General features: G+C 40.8%; 6 protein-coding genes across 9 annotated transcripts; 2 read left to right on the forward strand and 4 right to left on the reverse strand.

Moving 5' to 3' along the window:
• Positions 1 to 18: 18 nt before the first annotated feature.
• Positions 19 to 3,576, reverse strand: LOC108879843 (homeobox protein goosecoid-2). The gene is made up of 3 exons (XM_018671258.2): positions 1,181 to 3,576; positions 833 to 1,068; positions 19 to 554 (listed from the first exon to the last, which is right to left on the reverse strand). Exons 1-3 carry the CDS (start codon positions 1,416 to 1,418, stop codon positions 477 to 479), a joined length of 552 nt encoding a protein of 183 aa, XP_018526774.1. The 5' UTR covers positions 1,419 to 3,576; the 3' UTR covers positions 19 to 476.
• An 837-nt stretch (positions 3,577 to 4,413) lies between these two features.
• On the forward strand, positions 4,414 to 6,908 carry LOC108879841 (uncharacterized). Of its 2 annotated transcripts, none has more exons than XM_018671256.2 (2): positions 4,414 to 4,636; positions 5,967 to 6,908. In XM_018671256.2, the coding sequence occupies exons 1-2, from the start codon at positions 4,507 to 4,509 to the stop codon at positions 6,677 to 6,679; spliced, it is 843 nt and encodes a 280-aa protein (XP_018526772.1). In that variant the 5' UTR covers positions 4,414 to 4,506; the 3' UTR covers positions 6,680 to 6,908. The 2 variants fall into 2 exon arrangements, with proteins under 2 accessions (XP_018526772.1, XP_050928857.1); XM_051072900.1 differs by lacking the exon at positions 4,414 to 4,636 and adding an exon at positions 4,675 to 5,175.
• Positions 6,909 to 6,991: 83 nt separating this feature from the next.
• rnf185 (ring finger protein 185) lies at positions 6,992 to 10,439 on the reverse strand. 2 transcript variants are annotated; one of them, XM_018671257.2, is made up of 7 exons: positions 10,360 to 10,439; positions 9,816 to 10,009; positions 9,013 to 9,031; positions 8,774 to 8,886; positions 8,506 to 8,560; positions 7,990 to 8,107; positions 6,992 to 7,892 (listed from the first exon to the last, which is right to left on the reverse strand). In XM_018671257.2, the coding sequence occupies exons 2-7, from the start codon at positions 9,992 to 9,994 to the stop codon at positions 7,795 to 7,797; spliced, it is 582 nt and encodes a 193-aa protein (XP_018526773.1). In that variant the 5' UTR covers positions 9,995 to 10,009; positions 10,360 to 10,439; the 3' UTR covers positions 6,992 to 7,794. The 2 variants fall into 2 exon arrangements, with proteins under 2 accessions (XP_018526773.1, XP_050928858.1); XM_051072901.1 differs by having other exon boundaries at positions 9,816 to 10,421.
• Positions 10,440 to 10,867: 428 nt separating this feature from the next.
• On the reverse strand, positions 10,868 to 14,588 carry LOC108879839 (chemerin-like receptor 1). Of its 2 annotated transcripts, none has more exons than XM_018671251.2 (2): positions 12,744 to 14,588; positions 10,868 to 12,607 (listed from the first exon to the last, which is right to left on the reverse strand). In XM_018671251.2, the coding sequence occupies exons 1-2, from the start codon at positions 12,763 to 12,765 to the stop codon at positions 11,583 to 11,585; spliced, it is 1,047 nt and encodes a 348-aa protein (XP_018526767.1). In that variant the 5' UTR covers positions 12,766 to 14,588; the 3' UTR covers positions 10,868 to 11,582. The 2 variants fall into 2 exon arrangements, with proteins under 2 accessions (XP_018526767.1, XP_018526768.1); XM_018671252.2 differs by having other exon boundaries at positions 12,730 to 14,588.
• Positions 14,589 to 14,699: 111 nt separating this feature from the next.
• On the forward strand, positions 14,700 to 17,874 carry LOC127142806 (iron-sulfur cluster assembly scaffold protein IscU). Its single transcript, XM_051072902.1, has 5 exons — positions 14,700 to 14,863; positions 16,420 to 16,533; positions 16,849 to 16,959; positions 17,096 to 17,174; positions 17,271 to 17,874. The coding sequence occupies exons 1-5, from the start codon at positions 14,762 to 14,764 to the stop codon at positions 17,360 to 17,362; spliced, it is 498 nt and encodes a 165-aa protein (XP_050928859.1). The 5' UTR covers positions 14,700 to 14,761; the 3' UTR covers positions 17,363 to 17,874.
• Positions 17,875 to 18,049: 175 nt separating this feature from the next.
• Positions 18,050 to 22,061, reverse strand: tmem119b (transmembrane protein 119b). Its single transcript, XM_018671255.2, has 2 exons — positions 20,672 to 22,061; positions 18,050 to 19,351 (listed from the first exon to the last, which is right to left on the reverse strand). Exon 2 carries the CDS (start codon positions 19,333 to 19,335, stop codon positions 18,481 to 18,483), a length of 855 nt encoding a protein of 284 aa, XP_018526771.1. The 5' UTR covers positions 19,336 to 19,351; positions 20,672 to 22,061; the 3' UTR covers positions 18,050 to 18,480.
• Between the last annotated feature and the right edge of the window lie 88 nt (positions 22,062 to 22,149).

A 22,149-nucleotide genomic window follows, 5' to 3' on the forward strand; every position in this document is an offset into this window, starting at 1 on the left:
CTAACTGATATAGAGACCTGTTTGATGAAAGTCAAACGTTGCTGGACAATGAAAAAGTTCATCCATCTCTTGCAGAAGAACTTTATTTGTTATCAAGGACACTTTTTACACAACTGGTGCAAACTACAACACTCCATTTACAGACTCAAGATTCACCTTTCAGGGTTAGTATTACCATCTGCTGCCAGCACTTCTATCATGCACTCACACCAACCAGCTTCACAAAAAGGCTACAGAACTGTCTACAGTCATATGATTTGACTGACACAAAAATTCAGTGTTAGTTAAAAAAGGATTTTGTCTGGCAATTATGTTCTCTAACGATAGCAAGTAAAATTCTTCGTATTTATGTAACTCACCCTCTCTGTCTCTCTCTCTCTATCACACACACACACACACACACACACACACACACACACACACACAGTTCTCTTCTTTTTCAGTGCTGTCACCCATATACATATACAGTACAAAATTTAGTTTTCTGTATTTCCCACACCAAATGATAGTCTTTTTTGACGCCTCCACTTTGCTCTTCGGTTTTTAAACCAGACCTGTCAGAGAAGTTAGTTAGTTGTAATTTTATTGCTTTAGTGACATACTGTATTCACATTTAAATAAACAGAACATTAGATGGCATTATCAAATATCATTATGAACACAGACATTTAATAAAAACATAACAAACTGACAAAATTTGGTGCTATTATATCCCTTTCAATTACAGTTTTTAAAATTGCACACATTTATTACTCCTCATTCACTCAGGCATTAAACCATGTATAACTGAGTTAGTTTTAATTAAAGGCTGAATGCGTCACAGCAGTCTTACCTCTACCCTTTCTTCTCTCAAGTGAGTGCGCTGTGCTAATTTCTCTCTCGTGTTCACATCTGGGTACTGGTTCTGCAGGAACAGCTCCTCCAGTGCGTCCAGCTGCTCCTCTGTGAAAATAGTGCGGTGACGTCTGGTCCGCCTCTGCACCTGACCGGGTGACTGCTCATCTCTGCGAGCTTCTCCTAGCCTGCATGGGTTTGAGAGCACCACCGGGGTCCATCCGTATTGACAGGCTGCAGGGAGGAAATCTGATTTGAGGATTGGGGGCAGGGGGTATATAAGTGATACTAATAACAAAACCAATTTTTAAAACATGTGCCAGTGGAGCTGATGGTTTGGTCTTACCTTCAGGAATGTAATCAGACCTGAATATGTCTCCACAGTGGGAGCAGTAGCAGCAGCACAGGCAGGCATGATGAACGGTCTCAGTCTGGTCTCCAACGGGACTCACTGCCTTCTCTTTTAGTCCAGCACCACTCGTCCCACATGTCCGCCTGTCTCCATTACTGTTTGGATATTTGCTCAATATGTTTTCAATAGTGAAAGGAAACTTTTGTCTCTCCATCCTGATCAGTCCATCCATCACTAATGAAATTCCGATATTACTCAAGCAGTGATAATCACAGGATATTTACACATAGCACTTTTTGACTGTTCAGGCTCAGCTGCTCTTCTCCTTCTCCTCTCTCTACAACAGTGTGTCAGGCCCTTATAGTGAAATTGGGAGGCAAAAAAAAAGAAAAAAGAAAGAAAGTAAAACTATAATCCCCCCTATGGACCAGACACATAAAACGGTTGAAACTTAATTCCTAGCTAATCTGGGCAGTTTTGTGAAGAGGTTAGGGAGGACGGCAGATTCAGTTAATCTTGCCTCATTCCTTTCTCCAAAAGAAATCAGATTTCACTGCATAAAATGAGAAGTGGAGAGCTCCTAAGATCCTTATTGTTGAGGTTTTAGAGAAAAGGGGATTGCTCGGTATTAGAAACCTGGATTTAAAGATGAACGTTTTTTGGTGTGGCCGGAGACTTGTGTATGCTGAACTTGAGGATTAGCTCCCTAAATTTATTTCATAATGTCACTTTCCTATTTGGCTTTATCAACACATGATCTTGTGCAAATTAGCAGATATGTTCGGTAAATGACACGAGTCGAGGCTGCACTGACAACAACAAGGCATGCTAATTACACCCAGTAATCAGGGAGTTGCAGATAAATGAATGACTCATTTTGCCAGTGCTAGTGACGTGTGTGGTGACACTAATAGATTTGTATGCATTACTCAGTACAGATAAGCATGAATGGCAAAGGGTAAATTCAGAAAAGGGGCTCCTCTGTGTGGTTTGTATTCACAATCATGCATCGTGTGTATTATCTGTGCGGTGCAGTCTTTTCAGCCTGACTCCTCTGACAATGTGCACAGCTGAGGTAAAGCTATTACAGGTTAAATTCACCCCCACCATCACCTCCAACAAATCCTGTGATTTCATACAAGGCAATACACGAATTAATGGATTTCCACAATCTGTCTTAAGCTCCTCTTATAAGGGCTTTTGAAAACAGATAACAATAAACACCATCCCATCCTTTTCACTTGGGTTTAATAGCGTCCAGATTGTTGATGTATAGTTTGCGGAGCATGTGAGATCGCTATCTGCAGTCATTGTGGTTCTCAAAAGAAGGAATTGTACCATGTCCACATTGGTTCAAACAGTTCAAAATTCATTACTGGGGATTAGAATGATAAAGGTTTATTTTGTTGTTGTAAGAGCAATATTTGGTGTAAGAAGTAAAGTGAAGGAAACTATAAATGCCCCGTGGTTGGTACAGATTTCCAGATGGAACAGTAAAACATGATTTTTCTATCAGTGCTGCACTAGAAATGGTTCAGTTCAACACCACATGATTTTATGATGCCTGCTATTACCCTTCAAAAACACCCTGAGGTGTTATAAAGAGAAAAAAACAATAACTAGCAACTGATTTATTTTACTCTCTCACAGAAACAAAGCTCTGCCAAGCACCAGCTGAGATATACTGACAGAAAAAGCATGATCCGTGCCAGGCCGAGGGTGAAGAAGAAAATGCAATTACTTTTCTGTCTTGTCTTGTCATGATGCTGCATTTTGAAAACAGTTATTTCTGGAAAATATTGCACAGTTATCACACGGAATGGTAATTGTTCTGATGGTGCTGACATGTGAGTTTCTTTTCAGCATAATCATCATTGACTAACATGGCCTTTAGGTTACGTGTTGGGATCAGACATAACAAATGGCTTCTCACATAGCAGGTCAGTGGGAGGAAAAATGAAAACATGAATGATAAAGGACACAAATCAAATCAGTGCAATTCAAACAGGAGACACAGGATTATAAAATACACCCACACACACACTGACTGCTGGTAAATGAGCAGAGAACCACACATGGCATGAGACCATTCACGTGTGAAAAAGCTCAGTGTCTCTGCTTACTGCTGGACCGGGGCCCAAAACCTCCTGGGGGATCTGAGATTGCAGCTGTGTGACCAGGAAATGCAGAGGATCAACCTTCCTCTCTTGTGCAGGGAAACACAGTAACTGTTGAAGGTTAAGAAAACACTTGTTGGATAGCAATACCCCGAAGACTGGAGAGGAATCAAGAAAGCCGCTCTGTGGTTGCAGAAACTCAACATTTAATAGCAGTGAAAATACAAACATTATGTCGCTCTCCACATTTTTCTCCTCACATATTTCCCTTGAAAAATGAAAATGAGCTCTGGGATCTGGTGTTTAGTTTGTGTGGCTTCAACATCACCCTGCAGGCTTCCTGAACTAAGGTGGTGTTGAACTCACTGTGACCATATGTTTTGTTATTTAAGTTGGTTTATGTTACCAAGACTGGACAATACAATATACTCAGGAGTAGCATACTAAGGAGAAAGACAAATCACTCCCAAGTTCCAGTATGTACATATTCACTAAATCCATTTTTCTATGTCCTGTTACAGTCAACAGCTTTTAATACAATTAAATATAAATATAATTTACATTATGTAGCCTTCAACCCATGTTGTAGTTTGTTTAAATCTTCTTTTAATGTTTTTTAAAAGCAATTTTGATAAGCAAGACTTCTAATTTTACACCTTTTGAAAAGGTAATACTGTATTTAAGACTGGGCCAGTGTAGACAGTTTATAGTTTTATGTAGCAGAATTTTATTTAAGATGAAGATTTAAGATGGTAACAGGTTCATGTTTTGTAACTTCACTGTATACAACAGGTAACCGTGAAATTACAAAAATGGGGGGGGGGGGTCTTTTATGTATTTGTTTTGTCACCATGTCTGTGCCTCGGTAAATTAGATTCATTATCAAATCACGCTACTTCTTCTCTGATAATAAAGTTCAAACTTACCTTTCAGAAGAAACCGGGATGATGACGGTTGTCGGTTAAATTTTCTTTTCAACCACAGTAAACAGAGCAGTAATGCAAGCCACTGCACAGTCGTGCGCCCCCCTGTGACAGAAGACTACAATTGCCACCGGTGAACGGCAGGCAGAGCGACACAGCGCGGCAGACAGCCCGCCACTCGCGATAACTCGCGTTGCGTTGAGGCAGCAGCTGGGCGGAAAAGGCGGGAGAAGACTGCCGCTTCCGCGTCCGCGCAGCACAGACACAACAGTAGGGCAAAATGGACGATAAGTTAATATTGGCCGTATTTAATTACCCAGAGCTGTACAATGTCACTTTGCCGAATTACCGCTGCACAGAAAGTCGGGCAAATGCCTGGAGAAACATCAGCATCGTACTGGGTATCCCATGTGAGTGTTTGGTTGTTTATTTTGTTTATCACAACTTTACTGCCAGTTATTATTTGCGAAGGCGATATTGGCGTGGACGACAAAACAGACATAAATTACCAAAACAAACGTGTTCCTAGCAGATAGGGGTATTTTACGTGTCTATTAAGTTTTTTATTATTATTTTTTTTATCCGCGCGAGTGCAGCCCTGTGGTGTGGGCTGCAGCGGCGCGCACCGTGCTAGCGGTAGCAGCCGCAGCCCGTACGCCTAGGCCGCGCTGCACCGGACGGCACGGTCCAGCTCTACTACGGCGCCGCCAGCCGCGTGTCCAACACTGCACGGCGGAGGAAGGAAACATGCCCAGCGTCAAGGGCTCTGCTGTGTTCACCATGCCGCGTGCTTTTCATCACGCTCGATTACACCGCGTCCGTACAAACTGAAAGCTTCTCGAAGTCTCGTAGAAGCGGCGGTGGCGGCGACAGCACCACAACTACAGTGTGTTGGGATAAAACATGTCGGAGACAAGACACGGAGGCCAACAGCCTGAAAATTAACCAGGTGCGCAGAGTCACGGTCCGTGATGTATCGGCACCAAACACAGATGAACTAACCGTGACCTCCAAACATGGCGCAGCATCACCTAATATGAAGAAGAAAACAGAGTTAGCCTTTCTTTGTGTAACTTTACAGACTTATAATTAAAGCCACATTTCCCTCTTTGGATAAAGTATTGTTTTTCTGTATTTTAATACCCCCTTAATATACTATACTGTACAGGCATCAGGCTATACACTCCCTGGCCACTTTATCAAGTGCACTGATTTAATACTAACTGTAAAACTTTCCAAGAGGTGTTACTTCAGCTGTATGATTTCACTGAGTGTACTGTTTACAGTCTAAAACAAACAGCTAAAAACTAGTATGATCGTTTGATCAACACCTGAAATGTTAAATCAATCTTTATCTATTGGCAGAAAATTAATTGGCAATTATTAAAATAAGCAGTAAAACCTAAAAAAAAAAAAAAAACAACTTGTGGTGATTTGCTGCTTTTCTTCATCTTTCATCTTCATTTAGCATATTTCATTTTTGGACCATCAAACCAGCAATCTGAAGATGTCACCTTGGATTTAGGGAGATAATGTGACAAGCGTCTCTCAGTTTTCTGACATTTTACATAGCAAGATTAATCCATTCATTGAGAAAATAATTGAATCATAATAAACATTTCTCAATGTCTAGGTTGTTTTTATCTTGATTGATAGTTTTTCCTCATTCCTGTGCATTGTTAGTTAACAGGAGAATCATGTGATTTCTTGCTGCTCACAGTCTGATATTTTACTTTCTAGCTGAGGAGTGCAAAAGAAAATGGAAGAACATGAGAGACCGGTACTTGAAAGAAGTCCGAATGGAGATCAAAAGCAAGAAGCAGGGGGAGATCGTACAGAGTAGATGGAAATACAGACAACTTATGAATTTTATTGCACCCTTCACTGGATCAAGGAGTGGAGTTGCAGACATCTGCGGCAGCAATGATGATGACCATGACAACCCTGACAACGAATCTGGCAGCGCAGAGGGAGAAACCCCTTCGTCTGAGGCGGTCAAGACGCCGCAGTCTGTCATGAAGGTCCCTGCAAGTCAACCTGACCTCAAGCCCCAGGTAGCATTTGTGACGCAACTTCCTTCGATGTCTCAAGACACACAGATGGCCCAGCTGGCCGTTATGGCCAAGCTGCCGTCGAGCCCACAGATCGCCCCTGTCAGCAAAACTGGACGGAAACGGCGCCTGGTGCAAGACTCACTCTCATCGCCTTCTTCTCAACGCACACCATCTCCCACAAAGTGGCTGGTCAAAGACAATGGCACCTCATTTCCCACCAGGCCACGGGATGAGGATGAACTGTTTCTCCTGAGCTTTGTCCCAGCTCTGAAGCGACTTGCTCCACAGAAAAGGTGCGAGACAAAAATAAAAATCCAGCAGATTATGTACGAAGCAGAGTTCAACATTGCACAGTCAGAATCTCAAGAGAAACAGACGGAGCAAGAAACACAGGACTAGACCAACCTGACTTTTTTTTGGTACTTTATTGTGTTTTCTATAAACCTCTTCCACAAAATGACCAAAATATCTATTTTTCTTCTTTTTTTTTACAGCATTAAGTGGTTGAGTTTGCAGTACATCTTTTTTCATGTCAGAATGAAAAATAACAAAAACTAATTATACTTTTCAGCTGATCTTAGTATTGATCAAGTCATTTAAATTTTTCACACCACTTTGATTTGGTGTATCTTGATTTGCATATTAATTAGACAAGTAAGGCTTGTGCGAGAATGAAGCCCTAATTTACACTTTCATAGGAAAACAGACAGATGATGATTAACATCTTTATTTACATAACTTTACTGTCAATAGAGTGAATTCACATGTAGAGAAATGGTTTCATGTTAACTAACCAATCTCCATGTTAACTCTGTAATACAGTATTTTACATTTAATTATAGTGACATACGGAGCAAAATAAAATATAAGAGGAACACTGTTTCATAAATTAATCTTTCAACTGGTTTTATGCATCAATACAGTTCTTTTAAATCTCATCTAAAATAAAGAGACAATGTCTGACATTGTTTTGATTCCACAAAACGTGAATGATTTTGGTAACGAGACGTGTAATTTGTAAGATCAGGCAGAGCTAGATTAAAACAAAGAACATTCTTAGTACATTAGTGAACTGAGAAACAACATGGAGGAAGCGCATCTTGGACTCAGCGTGTAACTCAGTAGGATTCTTTGCAAGAGGTTAAAAGATGCCTGTTTCATGGAAGATGTTTCAATGTCACAGCAGGAAAAGAACAGGTGTAGATCATAACATTAACTGTCACTTTTCCTACTAAGACAAGTCAAAATGTCTGGTCTGAAAAAGACCTGATGACAATGGCAGCCAAGGTTACATAGTTCACTTTAAAAAGTTGTTTTTCTTAGATTAGCACACATATTTATTTTGGAAAAACCTCCTTCATTCAAATCTCGCATGGCTTGGTGAGGGGAAAAAAAAAAAAGACGTATGGAGGCAGAATCATGTTGACACAAACCGTGACAATGTGTCTTAAGGTCTCATCTTTGTCAAATCGTTCAGCTTAACCCAAGAACCAAGATGTTCTGTATCTGTGCTTTTATGCAATCAGCAGCCAAAACATAATCACCAGAGCAACAAACAGGAAGAGTCGAGACAGAAACTGCTCATCCATGTGCTGTGGAGTCCCAGGGGCCGCTGTTCAGGAAGTAATTCAACAGAGGTTATTTAATATAAATAAAAGAGTAATAAAAGATACAGTGTGTCCATGGTGGACAGTGTAAAACATAAATACCTGGAGGAGGTCTTCCGTCATTGATGTTAAAAGCTGTGGCAAAAATACCAAATGGAAAGGCACCGATTCCAAATGACATCTGGAAACCCCCATCTCCAAAGCCAAACCCTTGAAATCCCTGTAAAACATGGGGATTCTTTTAGTGTTTAGATACCTTGTCACAGTAAATGAGGCACAGTTTAACATATAGTTAGTCAGGTGTGACGCAACAGGCAGGGCATTTTGTGGTCATTCTCAAGAGACACCTCTGCAACTCAACACTTAGCATCTAATAGATCCCAGCGGGAGATGTCCTTTTGTTAATGAATAACGCATAGGGAAGCACGACAGCACCTGCATCATTCTATGTAATGGTTTCATCATGAGTGTGTAATCTTACTGAACAGGTGACACTGTACTGAGAAACTGCTGTCTGACATGTTTGGAATCAAGAAAACCTGAAGGTACAGATCTGGCACAAAATCATGAAATCATATACTCTGTTATCATGAAAGTGTATTTGAGCAGAGTACTTACACCTCGGTTTTCTGGCTCAGGCCTTTGCCCTTGTGGTCTAGGGGGTGTTCTTTCTCTAAAAAAAACAACAGCAGTTTGTAAAAGTCCTCATGATTACAGTTTTAAAAAGCTTTACATTATTACTCTCAATCAGTGGAATTAAATAATGCATTATAACATGTGAATGGAACATATTTACCATTGCAGTGTTAAAGAGAGGAGGACTGTGATTACATAATCAAAAACAACATTTTGAGTCAGCCTGATCGAACTACACAAAAGTACCAACCTGGGGTCTTGTTGACCTGTGCTTCCCCGACCATATAAGGGAATAACTTTGTCTCGACTGATGCCAGCTTTACACACTGGACACACTTGTCTGTTGGGTCTGGTCTCCAACCACTGCACAAAGACAAAGCCATATTAAGGTGCCAGCTACTTCAGTTATAAAAAACTTGAATGAAAAAGTCTGGTTATTGGCATTTGAATACAATGAAAAGGAAGAACACCAAGGTAGGCTCAACTCACCTGATGCAAACAAGGCCAACTGGTTGAGCGGGGATGCAGAGGAAGACGAGAGTTGAGGTGTTGGGGAGAGAAGAGGTTCGATTAGTGAAACATTTCATGTGTTGTGAAACAACATGAATGTGCAAAGTACACAACATTTTTTTTTATTTTAAAAATGGCATCAGACAGATGTGACAGATGAGGATGAGCTCAGCTACGAGAGGTTTAGGGGAAAACAAAAGCAAACATGGCTTCCTGTTACACAAAAGTTGGCTAGGGTTGGATTTGAGGAGGTGGACCTGGATACAGAGGCTGGAAAGCTTCCATGAAACCGACCAAGATGATAAGATCAAAACATGTTTGTTTACACACGTACTATGTTATACTGGGGGCAAACATTAAATCAGCAACATTAACCCAAATTCAAGTATTACCATCAAGTCAGAGGAAGAAATTTAATTCCATGTCTTTTTCAGACATGCCCTTTGGTCTTTAAACATGGACCAAGATAACTTAACACTGTTCTTCTTAGAATAAAGATAACATGCAAATCTCAAAACTGGTCAGACATCAGCAGCCAACTGATGATCAGTCAAATGTTTTTCACAGCTGAAATTGGCCTGCGTGGTGTGTGCCGATAAACTGGTGTAAACCTCTTGTTTATTTCTAATTCTATCATATGAGAAGTAAGATTAGCCCGACTATAAACAGTCCCAATAAAGCTGGGGATCTGGACTCCCTCTCAGCTGCCTGTGGCCTTAATACCTTGACTGAGGTGGGTTACAGTGCAAAACGTAAACAAGGAGTCACAGACATCAACGTACCAGAAGAGGTGCCCACACAGGCTGATCACTGCATCCTTGGCGGTGTCCAGACATATGTTACACTCGAAGGTGCTGTCCTGGTTGCCGCTGTCGGCCGCGGCCGAGCTGCTGGACCCAGGACTCGGGTTTTCGGTGGCCGCGGTGGAGCCAGAGGCTGGAGGGGGGGCTGCGGTGGCCATTTAAATGTAGATCCGCTACACAAGAAGGTACAGGTGGCGTGACTCCGCCGACAGCCGGGGTTTCAAAATATACTCATAACAGGGAGGTCCGGTAGTTGGGGGTTGTGGCTTACAAATGGGAGTAAACGGCAGACCGAACCTGAAGCGAATAATCCTCCAGAAGAGGAGTAAAATCAAACACCATCGGCTGCTAGCTGCGTTGCTAACGTTAGCAAGCGAAGAAGAAGAAGACAGAGAAAAGTGACGGTTTAACCAAAAACAAAGCAGCGAGCGACAGACACAGAAGCGCTAATCCAATCTGCCGTGGAGCATCTGATTGTGAGAAACTCGTAACTAGTTGGGAAAAGTTGGGAAAATATCCTTACAGCTGGTTGCATCACACATCCGCAGCACCGACCGGTAGTAGATTCTGAGGTGGAGGGGGCAGGGGGCGCGGCTACCAGGCAGTGCGTGGTATTCTGCTGCCCTCAGTTTGGTCTATCAGGAGCCTACAGCGAGAGGCTCCACAAATCAAGGTACTAGGTATTTGGAGATGTTTAAACATGCATTTATGTTTTATTGGCCTTGGGGGCAGCGCAACAATTGCTACAAACACAACATTAACATGTTACCACCTTATAAAGTTGATTTGTAAGCAGACACAAAGCTTAATTCTTCGGGAGTCCTGTTTTTAGCCACAGGGCAAATACAAGTCCAGTAGCCACTCTCTTTTTAGCTCTATTTTAGGCTCCACCAACTCTGTCTCTCTCTATTGTAAGGTGCAGGGTTGGAGGCCTCCTGCTGTAAAAACTAAACAATAAGCTTAAAAGAAACAAAAAATGGGGGGAACGTAGTGTAGGGTTGTAGGTTGTAGGGTAACAGCAAATGCAGTGATTCACATTGCAATTTTTAATTGATATAGGTTAACATTAAGTTCAGATTTAATATTTTTTAAATCAACTTTACTGAACATAAAATAGCACAAACATGATATACAACAGTACTGCCTGCTAGGGTTACAGTTTCAATTTACAGAACTTTGCAGAAGAAAGTCAGGACAATGAAAGTACATCAGTCATTTTGTTTACTTTCCTCTGTAAATTTTGACCACACACCAATTTCTAATAATAAGATTGATAACAGAGATATTTGTTTTTCAAGAACATTTCATAGAAACACATAGTTTTTGATAAGTCATGTGAATGTTTCACTTCTGTTATCTCTTACTTACAGTTAACTCAACTAAATTTCAATGTGTTGCAAATGATACATTTGATTCAATTCAAAAAACTTTACTCAGGCCTCAAGGTGCAGTTTGAAGCAAGCTGGTTTGCAAACATAACAGCACCCAAAACAAATTTTCACAGAAATGAAAACAATCTATAAAATACTAAATATCGGAATTATTTTTTTTTTTAAATTAAAAGACACAAAATTATTGTCAATGGTTTTATCATCATGATAAATAACTAACTGATATATACAGTTTGCTGTAACCAATACTTATCCAAAGCTAAACATGCAATTTTGTTGGACCACCCAGCTCTATAATCATGATTTATATGGTGGAGTCCTCTGTGCCATTGATGAGAAAGGTTTCAACTTAATTTTAGATAATTTCCATTGACTTGGACTTTGAGTGGTTGAGACCACCTGTACGAAAATCCTCTGCCATTGCCTCCTCTATTCTTGATGTCAAAGAGCGCCTCAGTGTTTGTTTAAAGTCATTACCAATGAAGACATATAGAACTGGGGATATGAAGCTGTTTGCTGATGCCAGGGTGGCCCCCACCTTCAATCCAGTCTGAAGTACCTCCAGGCTGTGTCTGTTCAAGTCCAACTCCAGAAGAACAAAGGTATGGTAGGGGACCCAACAGAAGAAAAATGACAAGATCAGCGCCACCATGACTTTGTAAGGCTTTGTTGACTTGATGGTCAAATTTCTGAGCTTCACACCGAGCACAGAGCAGCAGAAGACAATCATCAGGAAAGGAATCAGGAACCCACAGATGAATCGAGTCAGTGCCACCGCCTTGTGTCTGGACTTGTTCTCATAATTCATGTAGCACTGAGTGACTGAATCATGGACTGTGGTTTGTCTAAAGATCAGTGAGGGCAACGTCAGGAGAGCAGACAGAAGCCACATGAGGATGACAACCACAAACGCCCTCCGCACTGTCCGATGGTTATGTGACCAAACAGGAAACGAAATCATTAAACAGCGATCAGCGCTGATCAGAACCAGCAGAAACACGCTGCTGTACATGTTGAGAAACAGGGCGGAGGAGGAGAGCTTGCACAAGACCAGTCCAAAAGGCCAGTGTGAGGTTATCATATAGAATATGTTCAGGGGCAGAAATGCACAGAACAAGAAATCTGAAATGGCCAGACTGATGTACCAGGTGGTGATGACCGTTCTTTTCATTTTCCATCCACAGATCCAGATCACTAATGAATTTCCTCCAAGTCCAATAACAGTTATAATTATATTGACTGCCATCAGAACATGAGTCAAAGAAGACTGAGAAGTGTCCAAAGTCAGTAGTCCAGCTGTGGTAGTATTGGTCTCAGTTTCATTGACTGGGGTGTAATCGTCATACTCAGTGTAATCCACAGACATACTTGTTACTTTTTCTGTAATATTAAACACAATGTCTTTCTTTAGAAACATACACAAACTTACAAACACAGATGATTATAACCATTTACAATTTTATCATGAAAATATATTTTAGTTTATCATATAAAACACACACATTTAAGTACTCACGTTCGTCTCGCTGAGAAAGCATACACTCTGAGGTTCCTTTTTACTGTGCCGCTTGCTGCCAAATGTAACTTCTCACTTCTGTTTCTTGACGTAAATGACAAAACAATCAGGAATGATATGTAATGGAACAAGTGAGAGTCAGCTGCCTACCCTCCACTCACTTACTGAAAATACATTTTGTATTTGTGGGTGAGACCATTGTCAGCAGTTGCAGAGGTTTTTACCTGGTTACAGAGGGTAAATTAACGGAAAGAATTTTTTTTCTGATGTTTTTAAGTGGGTGTTTTTGAGTCTTACAACAGCACGCTGTTGCAATCTCACAAAGGAGATCCCCTTCACAAAGAGACAAATCTACAAGCCTACATCCATTAACCAAGGGTGTGCCAATTGACCATTTTAGCAGAATTGTAATGTGAGAAAAAACTTAGGTCAAAAGCAGTTTCCTGTTTCAGGGTTTGTTGTAACTCAAAGAACATTTAATTCCTTTATTTCAGACTACAAATCAGTATTAAAAAAAGAAAAAGATAAAATGTCAAAATGTCAAAAAATGCCATCAAACACTTCAACATACCTTAGAAATAATATTAATTAAGACCTACATGTCTATGTATCACTGCCAATAATTATACTGTGACTATGTTATCTTTAGGACTGAAATCACAGTCCTATAGATGATTAACAAAAACAGAACAATAAATGGCAGGAAGAGGAATTTTTTGTCTTGCATGTGATTATTTCCACATGTTTGTGAGTGTGAAAACTTCTATATCCAGATGTGTTAGAGTGTTAGTACAACCTTTCTAACATAAACTGTAAAAGTATACTTTGTTTGCAGTGAAATTTCCTCATCATCATGTCACAATATCGGAAACAGTGGTGGTTCTTGTTGTTTATTAAGGTTTTCACTCCAAATAAAGGAATATGTGGTAAAGGTAACTGAGTTGAAACATTTAAGGTCTGTATCTTCCAAGAGGAAATTTATGGAGGCCCAGAATTCCAACCAATAGTCCTGCCTATGTGACATATAAATACACGCCAGCATCCTCACTCTAGTCAGTTTCTAATCATTTATAGAGCAATTCAACTTCTCCCGTCACGTTTTACAGCGTTGTTGTGAGTCACATTTTTGTTTAGTTCCCCAAAAAATCATATGATCCAGTTAAACAACAGAGTAAAAGCTGAGTATATTATTTTCAGTCAGTGAGTCTAACCAACTAACAGGAGTACCTGGAACACTGACCTATACCCAGCTTTATATACTGCATGTTGCATTTGTTCCAATGCCTTATTTGCATTTGTGGAAGATGTATTTAGATCATTTTATTTGGTAAAAATACAGATACCAGATACCACTATATAGCATTATTACAAAATTACAACTAAAAGGTTTTTACAATTTTACTTTGATAAAAGTACAGAATTATTACCACTATACTTAAGTATTAAAAGTAAATGCATCACTCAAGCATAATCGGCACTGTATTCTCATAATGTATGTACTGCTATTGTGTTATTATTACTGATGTGTAAGTCTAGAATCTGGTGGAACTTATATGTTCTCTACATTATTGTTGGATAGTTCTAGAAAGTACATTTGCTCATGACTGTATTTCTTATTTCTATTGTGTAACACTTCTAGCAATAAATATTGCACCCCACTATATTTACGTATCTGAAAGCTACTTTGCAGGATACTGTTTTAGGTAAATATTTTGTTCTACAGGTGTATGGGTATTTACAACAAAGAGCAGTACACGACTTGAACTAAAACAAGTAAATATTTATCCATTATTCTTTTTCAAATCTTCAAATTTATATGTTTTAGGATTGGGTGCATGATTGTTCACCTTCAACAAACTGTATTATGAAAAGACCTCCACTTGTTTATATAAACTGGGCATGCGCAGATGTTAGCTTAGCGCTAATTTAGCCCCGCCCCTTGGCTGTGACGTATCGCCTGCTCCAGCTCGAGCTGCTCTATTCCCTTTCAAACTGCGTCATTCTCGCTGTCTCTCAACATGGCGGGTACCGTGGCGAACAAGTGTCTCAGTCCTCTGGCTTTCCTCACCAGGAGGCTCTCTGCTCCGGAGTTCATCACTCAGTGCTGTTACCACAAGAAGGTAAAACATCCAGTCTGCTACAGCTTTACGGAACACGGGACGGGCCACAGTTTTTCTGCTGCTGTTTGATCTCTGTTTACAGTTTGATACGAATGAGTAGTTACAGTTTGATGGAGGTAACCTGGCTCAGGTGATGAGATGGAGCTGGAGCTTAAAATTCAGTTTTCTTGAAAAACAAAACGGGAGTTTGTTTGTTACAGGAATCATTAAAAGGTATTAAATCTAATTACTGTCATCCTAAATTAATGTTACTGTTATTAGATAATCACATATTATGACGCACGTCTGAGTCTATGTTGCATTAATTTGGGAATTCTGGGAAGTCCTGAAAAAATGTTAGATTATGATAAACTGTATCATCTCTGCTGGATTCCCATATCCCATTTATACTTGTGTGATCATGAAATATCTACTTCATGATCAAATTATATTCTATGTGGTATTAGATAAGTCATAAATGTAACATTGTTAACCCAGCAGAAACCCTGTACATGGTTTCCTTTATAAATTGCCCCATGTTACATCAGTCTACAGCCATGTGTGTTACATAGCAAAAGTGTGACAGAAACAAGTAAATTGTCATTTGTGAAACACCAGAATGTTACCTAAAATTACTTAAAATTATTAGTTTCATGTTACAGCTAGTTAGCAAGTAGAAGACTAGAATAATGTCACTAATCTGCCGCCCAGCTGGCCTCTGCACCAGCTTTGATACTTGAATCACATCCGATTAATAAGCTTTAAGGGCTGTCATTACAGTGAAGGAGCACAGTGTGCTGAACAACTTGTAAATGTTCTCTAACACCTGTGGAAGAATTGTTTTTTTTCTTGCCAGTGTAACATATTTCGGCTATATTACACAGTGGTCACATTTAGGTGGTTAGTTTGAGTTTCATTGTGAGGCGACAGTCTGATGCAACAGGGAGAAATGGGGCTGTGGACCTTAGAATCATTCACGTCAATCAAATTAGTTTATGCTTGTAAACAGATGATTTGTGTTCCCTGGATGTTGAAATATAATATACCTTTAGCGACAGGCTTTTGTGGCTGTGAAGAAGTGTAATCATGAGCCATCAACTGGTAAACCTGGCTTTAGAGTCGACATTGCACCTGGTAAAATGGTTATAAATCTGCTCTTGTTTTCAACGTGCACAAAAAATATCCTTAAAAAGCCCAGGCATGCAGTAATTTGAAGTCACATGAAATTTTGTGTGTTAAATGTTGTCCTATTTAGGAAATGCACTACAAAACAAGCACAGCCAGTGTGTGTTTTTGTCTTAGTGAGAATGACTCAGCAGAAACTAGGGGAAGGGGGCAGGATGCAGCAGTTGGTATAGGGGACAATGAAATCCGGTTCTAATCTGTTTATTTCAGTGTCCCTTACGTAATGGAGGAAACTTGTTGTTGTATAACAGTAATCCTCAGGATTTCTAGACATTTATTTTCTGATTGTAGTTGATTGGAAAAACCATTCAAGCAGTGGTCTGTGTTCCTCTCATGTATTTTAGTATTATGAAATACTGTCAACAGTGTTTGCCTTTCTCTGTCACTTCAAGGTAGTAGATCATTATGAGAACCCAAGGAACGTGGGCTCCCTGGACAAAAACTCCAAGAATGTTGGAACCGGCTTGGTGGGAGCTCCAGCCTGTGGAGATGTAATGAAGCTGCAGGTAACTATGGATGGATTACAGCCTTTGTGTACACACACAGCCATTAGTGGCTGCATTATAAGAACACAGCACTGACAGCACTGATGCACTACATCTTTGTATTGTCAAATAGATAGCGCTAAGTCTACATGATTTAGTTTAGCATTGCTATAAAGCATTTCCTCTGTTATTTTTTTTAGAAGTAAACACACTGTGCAGTTTACTTGAACATTAACAGGAGCAATTATTTTTATCCGGTTCACAATGAAATGATCACTTGTAGTTTTTTTTCCCCTGTGGTTCTTTGGCAAACTGTTAACACTCTCACTTTGACAGATTGAGGTTGATGACCAGGGGAAGATTGTGGACGCCAGGTTCAAAACCTTTGGCTGCGGCTCTGCTATCGCCTCCAGCTCTCTGGCCACCGAGTGGGTGAAGGGCAAATCTGTGAGTGAACAAATTTAACACTTCTTTCTCACTTCTGTAATTTTTCTTGTTTATTTCGCTCTGCTCATGTCTCATCATTGACTAGGAAAGGTTTTTGTCTTTACTGGAGCTACAGTATATGTGCTTTTCTTTTCAGGTGGATGAAGCTTTGACAATAAAGAACACTGACATTGCCAAAGAGCTCAGTCTTCCACCGGTTAAACTTCACTGCTCCAGTAAGTCTTCAGTGAATTTGTCTAATGACAATCTTCTTTCCCAAACTGTTTTAGACACGTACGTATATTCAATCTTTAATTCCTCTTCCTCCCCAGTGCTTGCGGAGGATGCCATCAAGGCTGCTCTGGCTGACTATCGCCTCAAGCAACAGGACGACCAGCAGGAGGCAGTCAGGGCCAGCAATTAAACTGAGCACTCTCACTCTCACTCCGAGCTGGACGCCACTGCTCGCTTCCAGGAAGAGAAGTAGCAGCAAGTCCATTTTCCTGCAGTATCAATAACGCACACCTAATATGTTGATGACAAGTTAACCACCATCAACCTTCTGTAGCAGTGTTACGCCAGGCTTAGTCTGTGGTCCTTCAACCCTGCACCCTTTATCCTTTAGCCTGTCACGTAAACGCACAATGTAAGCACTGTTTGGGTTGTTGGTACAAAGTTGAGCCTTATTTTTGAGATTGTGATATATTTTTGGATTTCGAGCTTGAGGAGCGCACATTTCAAATGGTGTGATAGCAGATATCAGTTAAAGATGAGAGCTGTTAAAGTGTCCTGTCTGCACCCTAAGCACTGACCTTTTGATATGCAATTGAGCAAAGTGGCTTGAAACAATGACAAAGACCCACTGGTTTTATGTATAATTTATAATTATTTAGTAATGCTTCCTTGATAATCTGCAATAAAACTATCCTGAATCACTGTTTTTGTTTTGAGTGCAATCTATTACTTTGAACAGCCTGAACAGTAGATGTTTTTCACCTCATGTATTTTTTACCGTAAATGGAAGGCACAGGCTTATCTAATTTCATTAATTAATTTCAAACAATAGACAATATAATGGTATGTAAGGAGGAGGTATAGGTGTACACAGTAGGAGGTATACCAACAATGTCTGAATTTTATTGTGCTTACATAAAACCAAAGCTGATGTGTAAAATGTTGTCAGTACTCAATGTTTTTGCGCAGAAGTTAAGAGGGACTGTACTACACTGTAAATGTTTACTGAAGTGGCCCCTATGCAGAAACACACTCACTAAGTGGAATTTCAGATATCCAACAAAAACAACAGCATAATAACCCCATAAAAGGAAATTGTTTTTGTGCCAGATATTAAAGACATTACTCTATGAAACATGTATGAAATGCCATAATAATATCCAGTATCCAGTCACAGGAAAGGAGTGATTGGATCTTTCTTTTACATTTCCCTCTTAAAGCTTTTGAGGTTTACTGAACAAACTGCCACTGTTGAATTCAAAATGGATCCAAGTGGACAATATATTCAGGTCACAGTGTTCAGAGTAGTTAGAAGGCAGTTTTCTCTCCTGCGATCAGCTGCAGAGTAGCAGAGTCATTGTGAATATGCAGAGAGGAGGGACGGAGACCCCTGCCAATTAAGGGCTCCTGTGAGTCATCCTCCTCTGTCTGGGGCTTCTCTGGAGGACTCGGCTCTTGGCTGCTTTCTGCTGTAGCCGTTTCGCCGTCGGACAGCTCGCACGGCTCCTTTTCCTCAGGGAGACTCGGTAGCTGCTGATCCAGGATGCTGCCATCTGGCTTGGAACTGTCCTCAGGGCTGTGATCTGCTGCTTTCTGACTGTGGTCACTTGCCTCTGCAGCATCAACAGATTTAGTTGGCGTGCGCAGGCTCTTGGCGGCCCTCATGATGTCGGCCTGGAGCTGCTTGTGAGAGTCCACTGGCTCGCTCTCCTGCTCAGGAGCAGGTTTTTCTGGCACTTCATTAAAGGGTTTAGCACCTCCGGTTTTGTCCCTGTGGTCCACGTACATTTTCGAGGGGAAGGAGGAAGGGTAGTAGGCGTTGACCTTTCGTCTGCGGCTCATGAAAATCGCCCCACAGATAATAAGGAAGAGAAGGAGGATTAAAGTAGCTATAACAAGGATGAGGAGCATGTTCTCCTCTAGAAAGTTCACAACCTGACTCAGAAAGTCAGTTTCCACATGGATGGGGCCAACAGGTGTGGTCTGGTACTCAGAGAAACTGTAGCTGGTGGGCACGGAGGAAGTTAAGTTACCTAGTTCTTCCTCCGTAATTTCGTCTGTACTTCCCTCCGCAATACTGTAAAGAGGTAGAGGTGTGGCCAAACTGCTGCTGATGCAAAACACCACACACAGACCAATCTGATGAAGGGCCATCGGGAGCATTGTGTCCCCTCGGGGTCTGTAAATAACAGTAAACGTCAGTAGCTGTAATGTCAGTGCCATATGGGAAGATAGTTTGTGCCTCTCATGTATTTCCATTACATGCACAGAACTAAACATCTGTTTTTCTGAAAACATCTTTCACCCATCCTTCAGTTCGTGCCACTGCCTCTTAATCCAGACAAAGATGGTAGCTGGGAATGACATGTCTATGCTCAATTTGTTGGTGAAACAAAACTATGAATAGATTTTATTGTTAGTTATATTTGTCTAGATCTGTGTTTCATTGGATTTTCTATATTTAATATTGAAAAAGAGCAATAAAAGTAGTTGTTTTTGGGCAGCACACTGAATATTTTTTCATCCACATGGTCAGATGAGCCTCTGTGGATTCTGGAAATACCTTCAGAACAGCAAGTGTTGTTAAATGCACAAAACCACACACAAAATCCAGTGTTTAGCTCTGTAACTTGAATATTATTGTAATGCATGAGAGGCAAAACCAAGTGCATAATTATATAGGGAAGCAAGGATCCATGTAATCTGTACTGCCAATATTGTAATTTCAACACATCAATGAGTTTCTGCACATTAAATGTAACCTTTATGTGCACTATGAAACTGACATAACTTGTCTGTGCCAAAACAATGACTAAATCAGTCATCAGTCTTTGCTAATTCACCACAAAGTCATACACACTGGCTCCAGCTCGGCCTGAACTTCCCACTCATTCAGATGAGATGAGTCTATTAAACACACATGCTGTACGGTAGCAGACACCCAGAGCACAGAGTTAAAAGTGGAAAGGGAGAGCACAAACTAAAACCAGAGCTATCAAACCTGGGTGAACCAACCCTTTAAACACTGAACACCAGCTTTAGTCTACTGCAGTTATTTGTCTGGATCGCAGTCAGCTCTCTGCTCAGTCTGTGAGTCAACTGGCAGCAGCTCCCACACTTTTATCCTTATTCAGCTGCATCTGTGTGCAAGCTGGGCCACATGAAACACAGCGCTCATCTGGAGAAGGAGGGCTGGGAGTTCTTTTTTTTAAAAATCACCTTCTAACCCCAGACTGAGTATACGCAACCACACGTCTGTGTAGTCAGACACATAAACATACAGGATGCACATCACGCGGCCATATGCACACAGATATACACATGGAGGAAGAATGACCTAGATTCTGTCTTTTGCCCATTTTAACATCTAAAACGTTGAATTGTCACGTGGGCTAATAGGATGTCAAGAAATCCCAATTCTGCCTCAGTGTGCAACATTCAATGGAAAAAACTTACTTTAGAGGCAAAACTGTATGAAAGGACAAAACATTTTACTCACCATCCACTGTAGCAGGAGAAGTGTCTCAGTTTGAATCACCTCTGTTGGAGGATGAGTGAAACCAGTCTGGAAAAAGTGAACTGAGAAACAGAGAACGCACAGCAAAGAGTAGCGAGTGCTCTTTGAGCCACGCCACTTCTGCAGTTTCAGATTTCAGGCTGGAGGTTTGTCTGGATAGTGCAAAAAAAAAAAAAAAATGTCATTAACCATGAGGACAAATCCCTCCTTTTGCTTCTCTGCTGTTTTCCTCCCCCCCACCTCTTCAGTTTCCCTGAGAGTGTCTGGGCTCTCCGGCCTGCACACAGATTGTTCTGGTTAGGTAGGAGTTTATAATGTGCAGTGGGGGCAGGGTCCTCTCCTGCACTCTCCTGTGTGGCTAACTTGATTTGCCAGACCAAGACAACAAAAAATAAATACTTTGCGGCTATAAAAACAAACCCCAAAACATCACGATCTGCAATCTTATCTACAGTATTCCTCCAGGGTTCCCTCAGAAGTAGCCTGTGATTGACAGCTCGGCCTTCCCTTCACCCCCTCCGCCTCTGACACTGATGACTAACAGCTGACCTCTGGAGGTAAAAAAAGAGTCAGAGAGCAGCCTGTGTGAGTGACTGGCTAATGCAGGAAAAGGTTAATGTTTCCTGTGTGGACAAAACACCAGTAACAGGCAGGAGAAGGGGGAAGGAGAGGTGCACACACTGAAGGCTGTTAGAAACAATGTGGTGTTTCTTTCCCCCTCCAGAGACAAGCAATTAAGCTCACACGGTGCATGTGTGTGTGTGTGTGTGACCACTTAAGGGAGCTGGTGGTGTGACGACGTATGAGTGAGCCTGCAAGCGCGCGTTTGTGAATGCATTTTTGGCAAGTCCGCTGTGTTTGTGATCAGCAGAGACAAGTCTAACTTTATATGGTCATCAGGAGCAGGAGATGAGGTCCAGCATCCTCCAGGTTTACATTGGTCTCGGCTCTGTCGATAGTCATCAGTGTCTGTTTCAGCTGCACATTGCTAAACGTACAAAAAAAAAAAAGAAGAAGAAGAAGGAAAAACAACATGGCTTCATAGGCCTAATAAGCATTCAGGGCTCTGTTTTCTTTTCGCAGGAAGGGAAGTGAATATGAAATCGGGTCCAGGGCAGAAGAAAAGGCTTTTATTAAGCCTTTCATAAATAAGGGAAGTGACTAAGTTCACAGTACGCTCAGAGACACAGGGGAGGGGCATGAAATAAAAACTGCAACTTACCATATCTTGTATGTATTTTGGACATTTTCAGCACAAAGTGTATCTAAATTACCCAGAAAATGATCTTATTCTAAATGATTGTGTGGATGTGTGAAGTCTAATTATTGTCTAATAATTTCCTGGTAAGGCTGCTGGAAAGAATTATGTAATTTGGGATTAATCCTAGGTAAAATACAGAATGTATACAACTGGTAAACTCCCAAATAATAACCTAGACTACAAATCTCCGATCTTTGTC

Source organism: Lates calcarifer, linkage group LG9, assembly GCF_001640805.2.
Source record: "Lates calcarifer isolate ASB-BC8 linkage group LG9, TLL_Latcal_v3, whole genome shotgun sequence".
Classification (NCBI taxonomy): domain Eukaryota; kingdom Metazoa; phylum Chordata; class Actinopteri; family Centropomidae; genus Lates; species Lates calcarifer.

What these genes read in the sequence shown, in the direction of transcription:
- LOC127142806 (XM_051072902.1), top strand. Translation starts at nt 14,762, where the DNA reads ATGGCGGGTACCGTGGCGAACAAGTGTCTCAGTCCTCTGGCTTTCCTC. An exon ending in AGTGCTGTTACCACAAGAAG is followed by an intron (nt 14,864 to 16,419) that starts GTAAAACATCCA and finishes TGTCACTTCAAG; the next exon opens with GTAGTAGATCATTATGAGAA. An exon ending in AGTGGGTGAAGGGCAAATCT is followed by an intron (nt 16,960 to 17,095) that starts GTGAGTGAACAA and finishes TTTTCTTTTCAG; the next exon opens with GTGGATGAAGCTTTGACAAT.
- LOC108879839 (XM_018671251.2), bottom strand. Translation starts at nt 12,765, where the DNA reads ATGCTTTCTCAGCGAGACGAAC. An exon ending in GCTTTCTCAGCGAGACGAAC is followed by an intron (nt 12,608 to 12,743) that starts GTGAGTACTTAA and finishes TTAATATTACAG; the next exon opens with AAAAAGTAACAAGTATGTCT.
- rnf185 (XM_018671257.2), bottom strand. Translation starts at nt 9,994, where the DNA reads ATGGCCACCGCAGCCCCCCCTCCAGCCTCTGGCTCCACCGCGGCCACC. An exon ending in ACAGGTCAACAAGACCCCAG is followed by an intron (nt 8,561 to 8,773) that starts GTTGGTACTTTT and finishes TGTTTTTTTTAG; the next exon opens with AGAAAGAACACCCCCTAGAC. An exon ending in TGACGGAAGACCTCCTCCAG is followed by an intron (nt 7,893 to 7,989) that starts GTATTTATGTTT and finishes CTTCCTGAACAG; the next exon opens with CGGCCCCTGGGACTCCACAG.
- tmem119b (XM_018671255.2), bottom strand. Translation starts at nt 19,335, where the DNA reads ATGCTCCCGATGGCCCTTCATCAGATTGGTCTGTGTGTGGTGTTTTGC.
- LOC108879843 (XM_018671258.2), bottom strand. Translation starts at nt 1,418, where the DNA reads ATGGATGGACTGATCAGGATGGAGAGACAAAAGTTTCCTTTCACTATT. An exon ending in GTCTGATTACATTCCTGAAG is followed by an intron (nt 1,069 to 1,180) that starts GTAAGACCAAAC and finishes TCCTCCCTGCAG; the next exon opens with CCTGTCAATACGGATGGACC. An exon ending in TGAGAGAAGAAAGGGTAGAG is followed by an intron (nt 555 to 832) that starts GTAAGACTGCTG and finishes CTTCTCTGACAG; the next exon opens with GTCTGGTTTAAAAACCGAAG.
- LOC108879841 (XM_018671256.2), top strand. Translation starts at nt 4,507, where the DNA reads ATGGACGATAAGTTAATATTGGCCGTATTTAATTACCCAGAGCTGTAC. An exon ending in CATCGTACTGGGTATCCCAT is followed by an intron (nt 4,637 to 5,966) that starts GTGAGTGTTTGG and finishes TTTACTTTCTAG; the next exon opens with CTGAGGAGTGCAAAAGAAAA.